Source organism: Aplidium turbinatum, chromosome 3 (genome assembly GCF_918807975.1).
Source record: "Aplidium turbinatum chromosome 3, kaAplTurb1.1, whole genome shotgun sequence".
Taxonomy (NCBI): Eukaryota; Metazoa; Chordata; class Ascidiacea; order Aplousobranchia; family Polyclinidae; genus Aplidium; species Aplidium turbinatum.
Window position 1 is genome coordinate 47,387,976 of NC_137474.1, and position 18,381 is coordinate 47,406,356.

The window sequence follows — 18,381 nt, forward strand, 5'->3', positions numbered from 1 at the left end:
CGTGCAGAAATGAGAAATCTACAGTACATTTCGTGGAGGCAGTATTCACTGATCACATCAAACTGTGGGCGGCTTATAGGCTACTGAACCACGATCGAACCGCCTTGAAAAATGTATTGGAAAAAAGCTTCATCGAGCGGTTACGTTTGAACAGCGATTTCTCGTTTTGTAGATAACATGTAAACGTGAAAGTTTTTAGGTTAATAAAGCAATAGGCTACATACTCTTTCAATTTGTGTTGGTTTGGTATTTTTATTGTAAAAATTGAATTGCTGAGAATTGGTACAAAATAGTAAAGTTTAAGTTAGCGCTACATAAATATAATGCACACTTTAAACTTGCAACCAATTCATTCGAAAAGATGCAGTATCGTGCTTTCCAACGATGGTAAAATTTCTCAAATCCGCGCAGAAATGAGAGGCGGAGGCCAATATTTGGTGGAGGCCACTATTCACTGATCACAGAGAACGGGTGGCGGCTTATGATGAACAATGATCGAATCGCCTTGGCAATTAATTCATTCGGGTAGATGAAGCATCGTGCTTTCCAACGATCTAAGCAGAAATGAGAAAGCTGGAGGCACTATTCACTACAAATATTTAAAAATCAATAGCCATTCCGCTTTTACTTCTATTCCGCGTTTTTGCACCCTTCCTAAAAGTAGTTGCGTTTTTTGCATGACGTCACACATTTTCATGACGTCACTGACCAAGGCGGCCGATGCTAAACCAGCACCAAAAGATGAACTACCTTAATTTTCAGAATTCGTAAAGCACATTGTTATTGATTGCTCTTCTCCACTACTCAACTATTCCACTTTGATTAAAAAAAAACAATATTGACACCGCGTTTCTTAACATTGACAATTTGTTACTCATGTATTGTATCTATATATGATGGTAACTAATTGTAGGCTACTGGAGAGAGATCATTTTCAAAGTTAAATGTGATTCAAAACTAAGTTATCTGCGAAACACGATGGGGCAAGAGCGAATGCACAATTTAACTCTTTTGAATATTGAAAATGACGTTCTGAATTAATTGAACTCATGTGAAATAATTGCCAAATTTGCAGAAATCAAAATGCGTCGAAAAGACCTTTGAATGATATTGTTGAAGTTTTATATTTCTTTTAGCAAATAAAACATTACATTAGACTTCTGTTAGTTTTGTTGTTATAGAATGTAGATCAAATCTATAAAATATTCAATTACTTCCAGGTCATTATTATCTGTAGCCTACATCAAATCAATCTGCTACAGGCCCCGCATTTGGTTAATCCGGCACTGAGAGCACAACCCTCATATACTGTAGTAAACATAACAAGCAATTGTTATAGGTAATGCATAAATATTACAGACATGCTGCAGCTGCAAGATGTAATATCAGAGCATAGATATGTCAAATTTAGTTGGTGCAAAATATGACTTTCCAAGTAGAAGTTTTACTTTTTTATTTCTCCAGGAGTGATTCAATCTTGCTTATAAGAGAAGTTCATTGACTTAATGTACTTTGTATTTGTAGGATCTCATATATATATTTCTGAAATGTTTTGTTATGGAGTCTGGGAACTGTAATCATGTGAAAGATCATCTCAACCTACATCAACATCACAGTCAAAATAATGTGAATAGAAAATATATAGAAGATGTTTCAGATGCAAAGGTAACTATTATAATAAATGTTTTGGCAGTGGCTATTTGACCGGCTCCATTCTTTGAATCTGAAACACTATTTGACCGGTCATGACGTCACTATATATGTAGGCACTTTTTTCTCTTTCAAAGCAAAAGACGAGAAGAGTGCCTATATAAGTTCTAAATTCGACAATTATGTTCAACTGATTCGGTGGCGCGTTGGATACGTCTCGGGCCGGTGTTCCAGAGGGAACGAGTTCGATACTATGCGGAAGCGTTTTTTTTTTAATTTTTAACTAAATTTTGACCCGAAGTGACTCGATCGTTAGGCTGCTGCATTTTTGTGGTCAATTTGTAATTTGAGTAGCCTACAGCCCAATTTTTTATGTCTTCAAATATGGGTGCAACCTAATTCGTACCATGAACAATTTATACCATCAGTTCGTTCCTTGAAAAGATCGAGAGAAAAAATTTAAAAAAGCCGAAGTCGCTGATCGAAGTTTCTGCAAGGTTAGGGTATCGGAGTCTCGGTTAGGCATCGGTATCCGCAAACTCCAAACAAACTGAAAAAAAATAGAACATTGCTGATAGTAGTTTCTGTTTTCCGCAGTTTCCGTTTTCCTCAGTTTCCGCAAACATTTTAAAATTTCTGGTAACTAAGAGTTTGCCGAAGTCACTGATTGCAGTTTCCGCAAACATTTTAAAAGGGTTAGGGTTGATCAGAGTTTCTGCAAACATTTTAATAGGGTTAGGGTTCATCGGAGTTTCCGCAAACATTTTAAAATTTCTGGTAATGATCCTAAGAGGTTTTGTTTGTTTGCGGAAAATTTTAAAATGTTTGCGGAAACTGCGATCAGCGACTTCAGCTTTTTTAATTTTTTCTCTCGATCTTCTTAAGGTACAAACTGACGGTACGAATTGTTCATGGTACAAATTAGGTTGCATCCTTCAAATATGAGTAATAAAGTTAGAGTTTCTCGGCAGCCGATCTGTAGCAAGAATTGACAGCGATAGACACGTGTTTCGCCCATGAGGCTGGGCTCATCAGTATCGCACCATATTCTGCCACAAATTTATTCGACCACCGCTTTACCAGTCAGTTTAACTCTTATCTTTGTGGAAACAAAGAAAGAGCCAACAAAACCAGCAGGCGCCAGGGCAGAGGACATTGTGAAGAAGTGCTCAGCCTTGTGCTGATAGCCGGGAAGAACGCCCCTTTCTTCACAAAGTTAGAGTTCTTTAGTTTTTGAGAATTTTTCTGGATAATTTTCCGTTTGTCATAAGAGGATGTGACCGTGTTTGCCGAACGACGCAAAAATGTAATGCGTAGACTGTTTGTTTATGCTCACGCTTACGGCCACATTTTTTTGGATAGTTTGCGCTTGAGGCTACGCCGTAAAGTTTTTGCGATTTTTTAGCTCATAGCGCCAACGCATACTTCTTAATGTATTTTTTTTTTGCTACAACACGCTAATACCTTCCAGCGCTGCAGTTGAAAGAATGTTTTCAATCGGCAAAGACATATTAGAACCAAAACACAGCAAAATGTCAGATGAACACTTTCAGATGCTTGTGTTTCTTCGTAGAAATTAAAAATATAACTTGTTTGTTTCGAGTGTTTTATATGTACCGTGTGAATGTTTGGCACCTAGCAAAAAAATGAGTTTACGCTAGTGTATGCGCTGACGTCGCCAACTTTTTTTACAAGTTACGTTGACGCATACGGCGTATGGTTTTTCGAACGTTTGCGTTTATGCTGATGGCGTCAATATTTTTTGAATGCGTATACATCACTGCAAATGATCAACAGTTTGCCTGCTTTTTTCGCAATTTGGACAGATTGGTGTGCTTAGATAATCTCACACATGAAGAGTAGTTGCAGTTTTGGCATAACGGGATAAAACTCTGTTATAACTGATTCTGGGATGGGTAACATTTGCTGCAATGTTTCGGAGATGGTTTTTGAAAGTTAAGCTCCTGTCATGTGTATTGTGTAACTCCGACTTATTTAGGAATCAGCGTTGTTCCTTACTGTTTCAATGTTTACTTTTAGTTTTGCAAGGTGGTTGTTAAGGTGAAAAAGAGTAACTGTTTGGCGGTGTTCATACACATTACACAAGTACCATTGTTTAAAATAATCGTTCAGTCCTGACTCTCCTGATAGATCTTCAGTTGGTGTTTCTTCTATTGCTTGTAAGAATTTTTATTGGATGGCAATAGCCCATTTGTTGGCATATCCAAATTTGAGTGAAATTGTCGTCTGCATATCACTGAGGTAGCCACATGTTAAAGAAGGTTAGCGCCAGTACTCATACGCGCCGACTTCTGGGGGGCGGCGCCCCCCGTAAATTTATGGTTGAGGGGCAACAAAAATGTTTATTACAAGTGGTGTTTCAAAGATAAAATACTTTGCGAAAGAGATTTAGATAATTTAAACGGACTTAAAGAATGCTGAAAGCAAAAAATAGCCTACGCTGCTCTTACCCGCAAAACAACAGCTGATCGGCGATCGCATCCATGGCTTTATCATACCTATGGAAATTTCAAAGTAGATGGTAGAGTAACTTACGCTGCTGGAATAGTCGTGTAACTATTTGCTGTGAGATCAATTATGATTTAACAGAATGCATTGTTTTGTTCGCAATTTGTGAGAATTAAATCGAAAATCGATAAAAGAAAAGGTGTTTAATGGTCTTGGTCGCTGATATTTTCTGCATTAACGACGTCTCTTACCGCTAATGTCACCTAGCCAACCTGACATCATTGTTTTATGCGGCCGCTAAGGTTTGACATCGACTTCAACGATCACGGAATGTTACATAATAAGAACGACTATATCCTACACGCAAAAATAAAAAAAAATTGATCTCTTAAAACAGCTCTTTCTGCTGTTTTGTCTCGTGAGCTTTGCATATTGCTCAACAAGTGCATAGTTTAGAATTGACAAGAAATCATTAAATTTGAAAATTAAGTTTGAATCACTGCAAATAAACCTATTCAAAACTTTTATTCGGTCGACGCCATTTCACACTCCGTAATCTACCTCGACAATGATGTTGCCGCAGCAAAAAATGTGTTCATTTTAAAAACTGCCGAACTGGAAACAACAGCTTGTCCTGTAAGTTGAACCTGTCTTTTTGAGGTGAAAATCACTTGCGAACATCTCGACCTATACTCGAGTATATACGGTATTCGATAAAATTTCGACAAAAAACAGAAGAGAAAACACTTCGCCGTTGTTAGCGCTTTGAAGATAAGTAATTAGCAAAACAAGGTTACGTTAATAAAACTGATAAGCTAACGAGTTTCCATTCTGCTTGAGATCATGATTTTTTGCGTTTTATTTCGATAACTTCACTGTTGTGATCGTTGTTATTCACTCGCACGAAAGAAAATGAATCGGCTTGTTTGCCAACTGTTCCAATTATGAGCTAACAATATCAAAATTTTTTACGACTGGGCGTAGGGTAGCCTACTGCATGCGTAAAACTTATCGTTTCAAGCAGCGGTTTGAATAAATTCGGTTTGCGACCGAGGTGTCAATATAAACAATACGCTTATTTTAATTGACTAAAATAGCGTTATGGTTATGACGTCATCACTTTTCTCGCCCCCCAAGGTTTTTTGAAAAGTCTGCGCCTATGCCAGTACTGATCCTTGGAGAACTTCATTTTTAATTTTATATTCTTTCCTAGTCTTCCGAGACATACATGAAAATAGTGAGGTCCTTACATGAAAATAGTGAGTGAGGTCATTTTGTGGAGGAGTCGAAGTATCTTTTTGTTTTGGATAAGTTTTGAGATCTTGACCATCAAACTGTATCTTACCAAAGTGTCACATACTCTATTAAGATTCCAGAGGTGGTTGAACTCAATGTTGGAGGAGTGTTTTACACAACAAGCTTGTCAACTTTAAGGAAATCCCAGCATTCCATGCTTTCTGCGATGTTCAGTGGAAGATTTGATATCACAAGGGACCATGAAGGAAGGTAGACCTATTCCACTTGGCTACTATTATGATTTAAATATCAATGTTGTGATTTGAAAGAATATTAAACAATTAAGCAGATTATTAAGTCCCGATTGTGTTCTTTATAATCATGTGCAAGAATAGTATGGTTCCTACATGTTTGTCGAATATATCAGATCATCGCTTACAACACTCTTAGTGATGGTAGGATAGTGTAGTAGTCCAGTTTTAATCCGGTGATGTCCCCGTTACCGAGGGTGGCCGGATTCACCTCCAAGTGCCGCAATCGTCTTCACACCCTGCCTCCACATCGATCTGTCTAGCGCGTCCTCTCTTGTCAAGCCCACCTTGCTGCTTTCTTCCTCATTTTGATATATTCATGCAATGGTTACCAACATACTTTAGGAGATATTTTTGTTTTAAATTAATAATGCAACAGGTTGATAAATTGTTTCTAGCACTTGTTGCAACGTTCATCTGATGAAATTGAAAGTAAAAGTAACAACAAACAGGATGGTTTATGCTTCACTGACGTTTCGCACACCATGACAATGCGCATCCTCAGAGCTAATAACATACAAAATAAATGTTATTCCCTCTGCGGATGCTCATTGTCATGGTGTGCAAAACGTCAGTGAAGCAATAAACCATCCTGTTTGTTGTTGCTTTTACTTTCAATTTCATCAGATGAACGTTGTAACTAGTCCTAAAAACGATAATTGTCCTGATGAACGCCCAAACTTTTCAGTGTTCAAGTCGATAAATCAATAAGCGTTTTTTCTTTTGGGTGAAAAACATTAATTGTCACCCCAAAACGACTTTGTGTAAGAAATACAAAAGAGTAAAAGCACTTTAGATATATCGCTCACCTAGAACCGAACTATGTTATGTCCATTTTTCAAGTTTTGAGAAAAACAGGAAAATAGATTTTGAATTGGGTTTTTGTAAATTATCTCCCGATATATATGCAAGATTTTGTACCAGTGTGACTAGTAATATCTTGCTGGTTGTTAGGCATCATTTATGATACTTTTTAACCACTAGAGTGAGCAATATAGTGTTTTTTCAAGCATCGGACGGACTTAACATTGTTTGATTTTGAAAATTCTAACTGGTAATTTCATGAAATAATGGACATAGCATACTTATAAAATCGATTAAAGTATTGCAACCACTGTTTTTACATTGAAACAATTTGAGATGGAGCTATAAATTGAGATAGTAGCCTCCAGGTAGCATTTGTAAACTTTTTGACAGTGTAGAACCATGATTTCCTTTTTAGCGCACAACGTCAACGCATACTTTTTAATGTATTTTTTTTCGCTACAACACACCAATACCTTCCAGCGCTGCAGTTGAAAGAATGTTTTCAATGGGCAAAGACATATTGGAACCAAAACACAGCAAAATGTCAGATGAACACTTCAGATGCTTGTGTTTCTTCGTGGAAACTCAAAACAAAACTTGTTTGTTTCGAGTGGTTTATACCGTGTGAATGTTTGGCACCTAGCAAACAAAATGAGTTTACGCTAGTGCAGTGGTCTCCAACCTTTTTAAGAAGCGACCCCAATTTAAGCGAAAACGAAATCAGCATTTACATGAGACCCCATTTTGTTTTCCAATACAGAGAAAAATATTTTAAATAATGCTGAAACTAAATAGGCCTAATACGAGTAAGTATGCACAATTACAGAGAAATGTGGCTACACAAAAGTATTCCAAATGATTGTTTGTTTGTTTGTTTATCTTTATCCTGCATTGTTTTTAAGAAGTTTCACATGAACGTGATTTCCCGAACACAAAATTATCAATTTGTTTCAACATTTAATTTGCACTGTGCGATGGTTTCAATTTGGTCAAAAAAGTCATTGGGTGTATCTTCAATCCTACGTTATACTGATAGTGAAATTGAATTCAAGAGATTGCAATTAACGTTCAAAAAACTCAGATGGTTTATCCATGCAAGCAACCTGGATGATTTTTTTTTCAAAATGACATTTAAGTTTATTTTTCTTCGTCGATTCTTCTGCGAGAACTTTATGACACTTTGGTTTGCGATTTGAATCAGTAAAACCAAGTTTTAAAAAAGCCTCGTCATATGATCTTTTTCTGGTATTTTATGCTGCCATTTTTATGTAATATTTAGCTTTTCTTACTAGCTACAAATTAACATTACCGTACTAACTGCAAAGCAAACCGAAAACAGCCGATAAAATGTCTGCACACTACACCTGCATAAATAACTATTCGCTCGTTCTAGAGCAGTGATTCCCAACCTGGGGGTAATTACCCCCAGGGGGTAATTTGCCTATTTTCCGGGGGTAACGAGACCCGATTTAGAAACAGTGAAGCAAGTGAAGGTTGTAAACTTTATAAAAGCGAATGAATTGAATAGCCGTCTTTACAAGGAACTGTGCAAGAAGATGGGTTATAGATCCGAAGTATTACTGTACCACACAGAAGTACGATGGCTGTCTCGTGGCATAGTGATAACCCGCCTGGTCGAACTTCGTAAGGCTGTCCATGTTTTTCTGATAGAAAAGAATTCCGACTTGGCTGAATACTTCTCTAACCAACAGTGGATTTCCCAACTGTGCTACCTGGCTGATATCTTTGGTGAATTGAACTAAGGCAATCTTTTAATTCAAGGCAAGAATGTAACTGTGATCGACACCAAAGTACCCAGAGCAGCATTTATCGCAAATGTTAAATTGTGGAACAAGCGAGTTGGAAGAGGTGCAGTTTCAGACGCATGACATGTATCTCGAAGGTAATGGACTTGAATTGACAGGGGCGTTGAAGGAGGACATAGCTGAGCTTCCCACTTAGGCCAGCTGGCCAAGAAGATGGACAACTACTTTCCGAATTTGAACACGGCTAGTCTCCAATGGTGCACTGAGCCCTTCACATGTGATGACAGCCAGGTGGATGATGACGACTTTCCGGCCAAAGAAAAACTTATCACTCTCCGAATCAATGAACAAAGCGTTGAAAATTGATTTCAAGGGGAAAGGCTTGGATTGGAACCCTTCTGGTTTAGCAGACTCCAGGATACACCAACATTAGCGACACGGGCATTAAATATCCTGACATCTTTTTCAACAACGTATCGCTGTGAACAAGGATTTTTAACTGTCTTGGGAATGAAGACAAAAAAGCGCAATCGCCAGGATGCCGAAAGCGACACAAGAATCACCCTCAGTAGCCTACCACACAGCCCAGGATCACAAAGCTGGCGGCTGAAGTCCAAGCCCAACCTTCGCATTGAATGTTTACAACGCATTGTTATCTTGTATTCAGTATTGCATTGCATTTTGATTGTCACAGTTAGCCCTTTGAAATACGTAGCAATGAACACTTTTGTTTTTGAAAATTGGTCGTGGGGGTAATTGGCTCACTTCTAGGTGGAGATTAGGGTAACAGCCAAAAAAAGGTTGGGAACCACTGTTGTAGAGTCACCATGAATACAAAAAGTTAATCTAAACTAGCATCGTAGTCTTTTTTTTTCGGTAATAAATTGAATATGGTGAGTTTTGGCGACCCCAGGAAAAGTTAAGGCGACCCCACATGGGGTCGCGACCCACAGGTTGGAGACCACTGCGCTAGTGTATGCGCTGACGCTGACAACTTTTTTTACAAGTTACGATGACGCATACGGCGTATGGTTTTTCGAACGTTTGCGTTTACGCTGACGGCGTCAATATTTTTTGTATGCGCGTACATCACTGCAAACCAGGAATGCATTCATAAAACTAGAATTCAAGGAATGGGTAAATAAAATCTCTATGCTAATTTCCAAGAGTATCTACAGAACGAACAAACAACATAATGAAATTACAAGGAAAGATAATAATTCTGCGACCTAAATATCAGCAAAATTGATACTTAGGATCTCAGAATTTTCAACATTTCTTTTGGAAGTCAAGATGAGTCCAGCTGAAACAAAAGCAAAACTAGCATTGGTGTTCACTGTTCAGCTACTCTGGAATGTCTGCATAAAAGTGGTGATGGTGTGGAGGAATGAGGTTTTTTTACAATAACTTCATCAAATCGGCTTTTTTGTCCTTTTTTACTGCAAGCTGTGATTTGTAACGTTTTGGTAGTTTCACAACTAACGGCAATGAAAATTCAGTTGCAAGTCGTCTGCTGCTCTGTCGACTTGATTTTATGAAGTCTATTTTACTGAAAGACGGCTTTGAACATTTGTAGTTGTAGCTTGACTGGATTTACCTTGCAAAACTTTAATTGCATAATCTTGGTCCACAGTATTTTTTCACCGTCAGAATCAAAAGTTGAGCCTCGCATGATATGTGAGTATTGTGGTGAATCATTCACAATTTTTTTGAAGTCAACAACTTGGCTAAAATCAGTGATTGTCAGTATGGTAGGATTGGTTTAGAATGACTGGAGAAAAAACTGACTGGACTGGAGAAAAACTGAAAGGTTGGTCATTATCATTAATGCCTTAAGTCAAAATAGCAGCCTGTCACTAGGGATGCCCAAAGTAGAATTTCGAATCCTTGAGATTCGAATCCATCCAGATTCGAATCTAAAAACCGCTTTTTTATCGGGTAATTGGATTCGCAAATAATACGGAGAAAAAAAATTATAAAAAAATTTAAAAAAATACGCCTGCAAGTCTTGCAACAAAGCAGACTTCCCACTTTTGCACAATTTAGCTGCAAAATACGTGGCAATTCCAGCAACATCAGCTTCTTTGGAGCGATCGTTTTCAAGCGAATAGGATTCGCTTGAATCGTTTTGGAGCGATCGTTTTCAAGCGTTTTCTAGAATAGGATTCGAAATTCTAGATCCGAAAATAAATTCTAGAATAGGCAATTATTCTACTTTGGGCATCCCTACCTGTCACACAGAAAACAAGCTGTGGGATGTTCTCTGACCCATCGCAACCAGCCTTACACAGCCTGTGTCATCTTTGAGTGATACAATGGTAAAAAGGTGCTGAAAATTTACCATCAATAAATAAACCCGAAGATCACCTTTTCACAACATGCATTATGTCCAGCATTTTCAATCAGCCAAAAGTAGCAACTAGTTTAAGTCCAACAAACTATGTTATGTCCAGACACAGTTAATAGGTTGACATTACGTTAAGTCCATGTAAGGACATAGCACAGTTTAGTTTGAACATTTTGAAATTTCTGCAGGACTTAACATAGGCTAAAAGCTAAAATAATGGACATAAGAGAAATCTGAGCATGCCATCAGATAGAGCTATGTCCAAAACCCAAGAAAAGTTGAAAAAGTTATTTTTGCAAAAAGTGGACATAACATAGTTCGGTTCTAGGTGAGCGATATATCTGTTTAATTACAGTATTACACAACACATGAAAGCAAGTACATTTGCTTTATGTCTTCAATTAAATTGTCATAAAATACACCCTAGCAACATTAGAGATGGAATGTGTAATTCAAGGTTGGAGTTTGTATCATCATTTCTTTCATAATTGGTTCACATAGGTTCTTTATTGATCGGGATGGGGGAATCTTTCAACACATTTTAAACTTTTTGCGTCAAGAGACACTGCCTCCAGTGGACATTAGTTTGAGTGTTTATCATGAAGCGCAGTTCTACAACATTGAGGAAATGTGCACTGTCCTTGAATATCTTCGACCAGTCGCTGGAGAGAAACTTCGTAAAGACTTCCTCGATCATGTATGTATAATCCTAATCCCTGTGAGTGTTGTGATTTGAAGTCATATCGACCTATTTGCACAGGCCGTGCCAACGTCCAAACTTTACATTGGAATGTCCAAGCGACTTGTACTAGCATACCAGGTAGATATGCACACGCTGTGCGATGTAGGTGCTCTCACTTAACTTTATTTCGTTTTTTATTGCAACTTGCATATGGATAGATTTGACGTATCAACAAATTTTTTTACTGTACATATATTTTTGTTGTTTAATACAAACTTTCATGTAGAAAGCATTGACCTAACAAGTTAAAAAATGGAAACTTTATGGCCCTAACTATGAGCTTAAGCATTGTCTAAAATATAAATATGAAGCATCACGATAATACATAGCCACCATGCTTCCAATTAAATACACTTTGCTCGGAATATCCTCTTCATTACCCGGCACCTCACCAAAGCAGCACGTAATTCACCAGGTACCACACTGTAGGTCCGTGTCTGGCATGCGCTTGCAAGTCGTGCTCCTAAATTTCACTGGAGACTGACCTATGGCACTTAGTAGAAGCCAGAGTTACTAGTGTGATTGGTAGTTGATAAATAATAGTCTGTCTATATTTTGAACTACTTTTGTGCTGGTATTAATATCATGCAAATATTGAACAGATTTTATCAGCGTTTGTGCTGAAAATCCGGAGCGCTAGCTATACCGGTATTTGATAAGGCACCAGTATGTTATATACATATTATGTAAAAGTAAAACCAGGAGTTTTGCAGTGGTTTGAGATTTAGTGATTCTATCCCAATTCCTCTGGAAATGCTTCTTACTAAGAAAAGGAATGGCTGAATCTTTATCATGGGACTGGAAAAGGCTTCTTGCAGAGCTTAATCCTGGCAGTTTCGCATACTTGTAGAGGCTTTAATCCACTGATGCAGGCCGGTCACCGAGATTGACAGAGTGAAGTTTCCGATTGTTGAAGGTGGTTGGTTTGTTTTGAATCTTTATCCTCGGACTGACAAAGCCTTGACTGGTTATTCCTGGTAGTTTCGCATACTTGTAGAGGCTCTTGACACAGGGCCGGTTACCAAGATTGGCAGAGTGAAGTTTTTCGATTGTTGAAATGTTGTTGCCGGGGAACTATTCCGTTCACTAGGTGTCGCTGAATAGAGAGCAGTCCTTAGAATGCGTTGCTCAAGCACACACCCGAGAGTCGAACCAGCGCCGCGTGATCTTGAGCCCGGCGCGTAACCACTGAGCTAACGGGCGGACGTGTTGTTGAAGTTTTGTTGCCCGGGAATTACTCCATCCACTAGATGCCGCTTAATGAAGAGCAGTCCTGAAATGTGTTGCTTAAGAGCACAACCCAAGAGTCGAACTAGTGCCGCTTGATCTTGAAGCTTTTTCGTTCACGAAATCACAAGCTAACCAACGGATCTATCAAACTTGATCAGGTTCCCCGCTATGAAGCGAAATTATGTCTTTTACTTGAGAAAGCGCGCCATACTGCTGCTGCACAACCCGAACGAATTACGAAGTTGAGAGTTTGCGTCTTCAAAGAAGAGCCGCATACTCATTTGTATAATCAACCTTTTGCTCCAGACTCTGGTGCGGATGATACAGCATGCAAGGCACATCACAGGTAGAGCCTTAACCAGTCACATCTCAAACATATACTTGGTTTCCCACAAGTGTAGTATAATTGCGGTGTGCTACTAAGGCTTATCGTTACGAAGTGGTAACTTGTTCACTTGCCATGACTTCACTGTGACAGTGACAGGGTCATGACTTCACTATGACGGTGACAGAGGCATAACTTCACTATGATGGTTACAGAGTGGCTTGTTCATTACGACGGTGATTAATCCATAACTATTTTGTGATCTAAATCAGTGCTCTTTAACCTTTTTGTCAACGCGGAACCCCTCATGTACTTTCGCGTTTGTCACGGAACCCCACTAAAAAAAATTTACAAATTACGAATTGCTTGGTCAGAAAATTAAATATTTTGTTATTACACTGTTACACTTCAAAAAATAATTAGACATTTCAAAACATAGACAGTTATTACAAAAGTTATAAAGTCAGACATTTAATGACTCTGTTATTGTTGCTTATCTTTTATAATCTTCTTAAATCGTGGTTCAACGTTGCTTAATGCAATTCTCATACACATATCGACACCCTTCAAGCAACTTCTGTTTTTGTTCTTAATTGTTGTTAAAGCAGAAAATGCTGTTTCACACAAATAGGTATTTGGAAATTGACACAATAGTTTCAATGCTTCCTTTGAAATTTCTGTCCCTTCTTTGTACAGAAAAATCCAAAAATATTCCTTTCCGTTTTTTTCAAAGATTTCCTCCAAATGAATATCATTGCAGATATCCAAGAGTTCTTCATGTTGTTGGCAAGGGAAAACGAAAGGATTAACCACCCATTTTCGCAAACGGAAAATCTCAGATTCTTCAGGAAAGTAGCGGTTGAAATTTTTCCTCAATAGCTTCAAATGCTCCAACACTAATTCCTTTTGTTGCAGCTGTATCTTCAACTTCGGAGTCCTCACTTAGAAATTCATTCAAAAACCGAAAAGGAGAATAATCATTTTTTGAAACTTTATTGGCCCAGCAGTCAAATTTTCTTTTAAAGCCATCAATTTGGCCAACTTGAGAAAATATATCTGATCTTTTCCCTTGAAGGCTGGTGTTGAGTGTGGACGAATATTGAAGCCAGATATGCTAGTTTGCAAACCCATTCATGATCAAGAAAATTGGTAGCATATTCATGATTTTTTTCTGCAAGAAAAACTGATATTTCCTGTCTTAATTTGAACACCCGAGCCAAAACTTTGCCACGAGATAGCCAACGCACCTCTGTATGCAGCAAAATAGTGACATTATCTGACTCCATTTCTTCACATACTTTTTGAAAAACTCTTGCAGATTTGCCTTTACCACCCCACGTTTTATGTAATTCACTGTTTTCACAATTATATCCAAAACCATTTCTAGCTCCGTTTTTCTCTGCTTGTCAGAACTAAGCGGTTTTACAGCCAGAGCTTCACGGTGAATAATACAATGTTTTAATACACAGTTAGTAGCAACTGCCTTGACACGACCACCAACTCCTGAAAAGCGTCCAGTCATCACAGCTGCCCCGTCTGTAGTTAGAGAACAACACTTTTCCCATGGTATTTCTTTTTCTTTCAAGAATTCGTTGAGCTTACTAAATACTTGTTCAGCAGTTGTGCTCACATCCAAGTCTAGGCAACACAAATATTCGTCAACAATGCTGTATGAATCAATATCAGGAATTCTTATATACACAAGCAGTTGTGCTCTACTCCCAATATCAGTTGATTCATCCAGTTGCAGCCCATAACATGGAACATTTTTGATTTTATATAAAAGTTGTTCCAACAAATTTTCAGCCATATGAAATCCCCTTCTGCTTACAGTGGTATCAGACAGAGGTATGCTTTGTAACTTGCGTTCAGTTTCCTTGTCAAGGAGCTCCTCTGCTACTATTTGCAATGCTGGTTTAATAACTTCCTCGGCTAAAGTAAATGGTTTCTTTGTTTTAAGAATATGATGTGACAGTCGATATGAAGTCAACAAGATATCTGGATTGGTTTTCACTGCTCCTAAGAATGACTCTTTTTGCTTGTGCACGCTTCTTTTCATATGTTTAAAAAATGAGATAGTCTTTGTCGCGTACGCAGAATGATTTGTTTGTAAGTGTCTTTGTAATTTAGCCGGGACCATGGCTGAATTAGAAAGTCTGTTACAGCAAATCAAACATTCGGGCTGAGGAGCTACATTCAAAAGTTGGTCATCCGGCAAAAAGAACCCGTATCTCAAATATGCGTCGTCCGATTTTCTAACCTTGACAATTGAATTACATTTGGTCCGCTTCGGCGGAGGTGTCTCTGTTACAACTGAACTACAAGGCTCATTTCCGCCCACACCTTCGCTGTTTCTATTCTTTGGCTTCATATAAAAAAATATGCTATTTAGTTTCATCTGGCTTGACTAAACAGTAAAAATTTGGTTAAAAACTGTTTTTACTTTATTCTCACAAAGGATCAACAGCAGCTCAAGTCTCTACTCAGTCTGCTTGTACTTCTGTGATCTGTACACCGGCTACATCCTGTGACTGTGATGCAACAATAACGTTATTGTTAATAGAATAACAATGAACAGCCAGTGACGCAACAATTATAGCAATGTTTTATTCGGTTGGTGACTGCAGTCAACCCCTCGTTTAACAAACTGGCCTACTTGAAGTGTGAATGCGGTGCAGTGATGTAAAAAATCGGAATGACGCATCAAAATGCTGAAGCAAGAAATCAATTTCCCTAAATAAAACGAGGAACCCTTGTGGAACCCTTAAAACTCACGGAACCCCACTGCATGTTCCGCGGAACCCTAGGGTACCGCGGAACCCCTGTTGAAGAGCACTGATCTAAATAGATTATGATCGTGATCACAGCTTCATTATGATCGTGATCACAACTTCATTATGATCGTGATCACAACTTCATGATGATCGTAAATAAGTTCATTATGATCGTGATAACAACTTGATTATGATCGTTAATAACTTCGTTATGATCGTGATCACAACTTTGCTATGATCGTGATCACAACTTCATTATGATCGTGATCACAACTTCATTATGATCGTAAATAACTTTGTTATGATCGTGACTACAACTTCATTGTGATCGTGATCACAACTTCATTATGATCAAGTTCTGACTTTATAGGAAGAGTGATTGAGCCTACTTTGTCCATGGCTTCAGAGTGTAGCTTGGAATTTATTGAGACGATTTTTACTAAAAGTAAAGGCCGTATTGTGCCATGAAGCATAAATGTGCCATTTGTGGCATATTGTGCCATGACTGTGGCGATTGAAATTTAACACGTCACTTGTACGCAGTTGTGACGTGAATGTGACTTTCGGACCATGGAAAGCGACACCTGACGTTTATGACCTCATAGATTGCATACGTCATGACCTTGCTGACAAAGGGTACGACCTGGAGCAGAAATGCATTGGAGTGTGCGACCAGCATGTGTGCGGCCAGTATTACTGCAAGCGACCTATTTTTGAGTTCAAACTTAAATGGTGGTGAACTAATTTCTTTTATCGAATTAGAATTCAAACCGTTTGCATTGTTAGGATCCAGAATCGCGATGGTCAATAATGTGTTCATGGGTTGGTTTGGTTTCCATGGCTTGAGGGTGTTTACGATTGAGTTAACTTTCCCTTCTCAATGGTTTTGGTGTCATTTATTTTTTGTACAACATCTTTGCGTGAGAAAGTCCCTTCTATTTCTGCACCAGCTCAAGGTGACCCGGGCCATTAACCCGTTTCCTCATTTTAGACTGCATTCCAAAGCATTTGCCACTTAACGTTCCGTATTTGACTTATCAGCCCTTTCATATTCTTAGCCATGCAAGTGAGCTACTGCCCGTATCCTGGTTTTGTTTGGTTCAGAGAGTTTTACTGACTGTCTAAAATACCAGTCTGTCCACATCGAATTGACTTACCCTCCCAAAACCCAATGATTATTATCAACATGTAAAGGGAGATTTCAGCTCAAGTTCAGTTCAATGTAAAATTATTCGCCTTTGCAATGTGTGTTGCTCTGGTTTATAAGAGCCTCTGCAGTCTTCCTGCGATATCACTGTGTAAAATTGTCACTGTAATCATGCGACTTTTTTAAATTGTGTTTGAATAAGTTGAAAGTTTGTGATATTAAAGCTTTCTTTGATGTACGGTATACAAAATAGTTTTGTAGCCTACCAAGTAAGAATCGAAGGTATAAGCGTCAGGGGTCCAAGAGTTGGTAGCCACTTAAACATGTTAATTCGTAGTACGATACCAGTCGCAGCAACGACAACCAATCAACATGTTTAAGTGATTACCGTCCAATTGCGACCCTTCTATAGCACTCTTCAGAGAATTGGTTCTTGCTTTAAACTATGTTTGGTAGTTACTAGGGCTCGCAAAGGTCAATAAAGTCGAAAATTTTTAAGGACCTCGTCTATCCACGAATTAAAGAATAAAGTTGTTTTCAGCACCTAGGGGACTGTTTCTAAGCAGTTTATAGGTCAAAATAAAGTCAAAATTGACAATAAAGTCAAAATTTGTCAAATTATGGCTTTTGACAAACTTTTTTTGTTTTTCGAGAGTAATTTTTGTCAAAATCCTAGTGGAAGCATTGTAAATCAAGAACTGCGACACAATTAACCCTAAAAGGAATATGTCACGATCAGTAATAACTTTTATCGCAAATTGTCCCTTGTTTACTCATTGTTACGTGTTTAAATAATTTTTATAAAACACTTCCTCTTCACAAACGTCCTTGGTCTTTTCGAAGATCAACAGTTTGGATTATAGGAATGGCCTACTGACATTCTGTAATACACAATGCCTAAGCAAGCTAAATCGTCTTCAGCAAAAGTTAGACAGGTTTGTGGAGATTTTCCTATCTCCAAAAAACACGACGCACCTTTTACAATCCAACACCTTGACGTTTCGACAAAATATTATGTTTGGGTAACTGGTATCAATTCAAGGAAGAACTGTGGCCACTACAAATAAGCAATTTCGTTTGGTCAAAATAAATTCAAAATTTGATAAAAATAAAGTCAAAAAATTTTTTTTGGGTCAAAATAAAAATGGCCCTACTAATTACAGAATTCAAAGTTTGGATTCCGAAGTTGAGCTCTTTGTTGAAAATACAGTAGAACTTGCATAACTCGTCACCCCAGGGGGAACAGAAAAAGTGACGACGCGAACTGACGCCCAATGCTAACAGGTAAATTTTGCCATTGTTTCGCTTCGTATTAATTTCATGGTGCTCCGCGACCTAATTAAATGCGATAGTGGTAAAGTGAGACGAAGAGGAAAGGGAGAAAAGAAGTTAATCTTCGACATCCTGCATTGCTGCAACTTTTGTTTACACGAAACAGTATATTGTCGCAAATGAACCACGCACGTGCGCGCACACCCACAATCGACCAGACCAACATACTCCATGCATGTGCGTCTGGCCCGATAGATTGTGTGCGTACACACGTCTTAGCGCAGTAATTTCTTCTCGAAAGAGTC

At 38.3% G+C, this 18,381-nt stretch overlaps 1 protein-coding gene across 1 annotated transcript; it reads left to right on the plus strand.

The window, feature by feature from the left end:
• The first annotated feature begins 1,529 nt into the window (after nucleotides 1-1,529).
• Nucleotides 1,530-17,041, plus strand: LOC145766905 (BTB/POZ domain-containing protein KCTD7-like). The gene is made up of 5 exons (XM_082578611.1): nucleotides 1,530-1,665; nucleotides 5,489-5,625; nucleotides 11,088-11,283; nucleotides 12,717-12,904; nucleotides 16,201-17,041. Exons 1-5 carry the CDS (start codon nucleotides 1,558-1,560, stop codon nucleotides 16,394-16,396), a joined length of 825 nt encoding a protein of 274 aa, XP_082434737.1. The 5' UTR covers nucleotides 1,530-1,557; the 3' UTR covers nucleotides 16,397-17,041.
• Nucleotides 17,042-18,381: the final 1,340 nt, after the last annotated feature.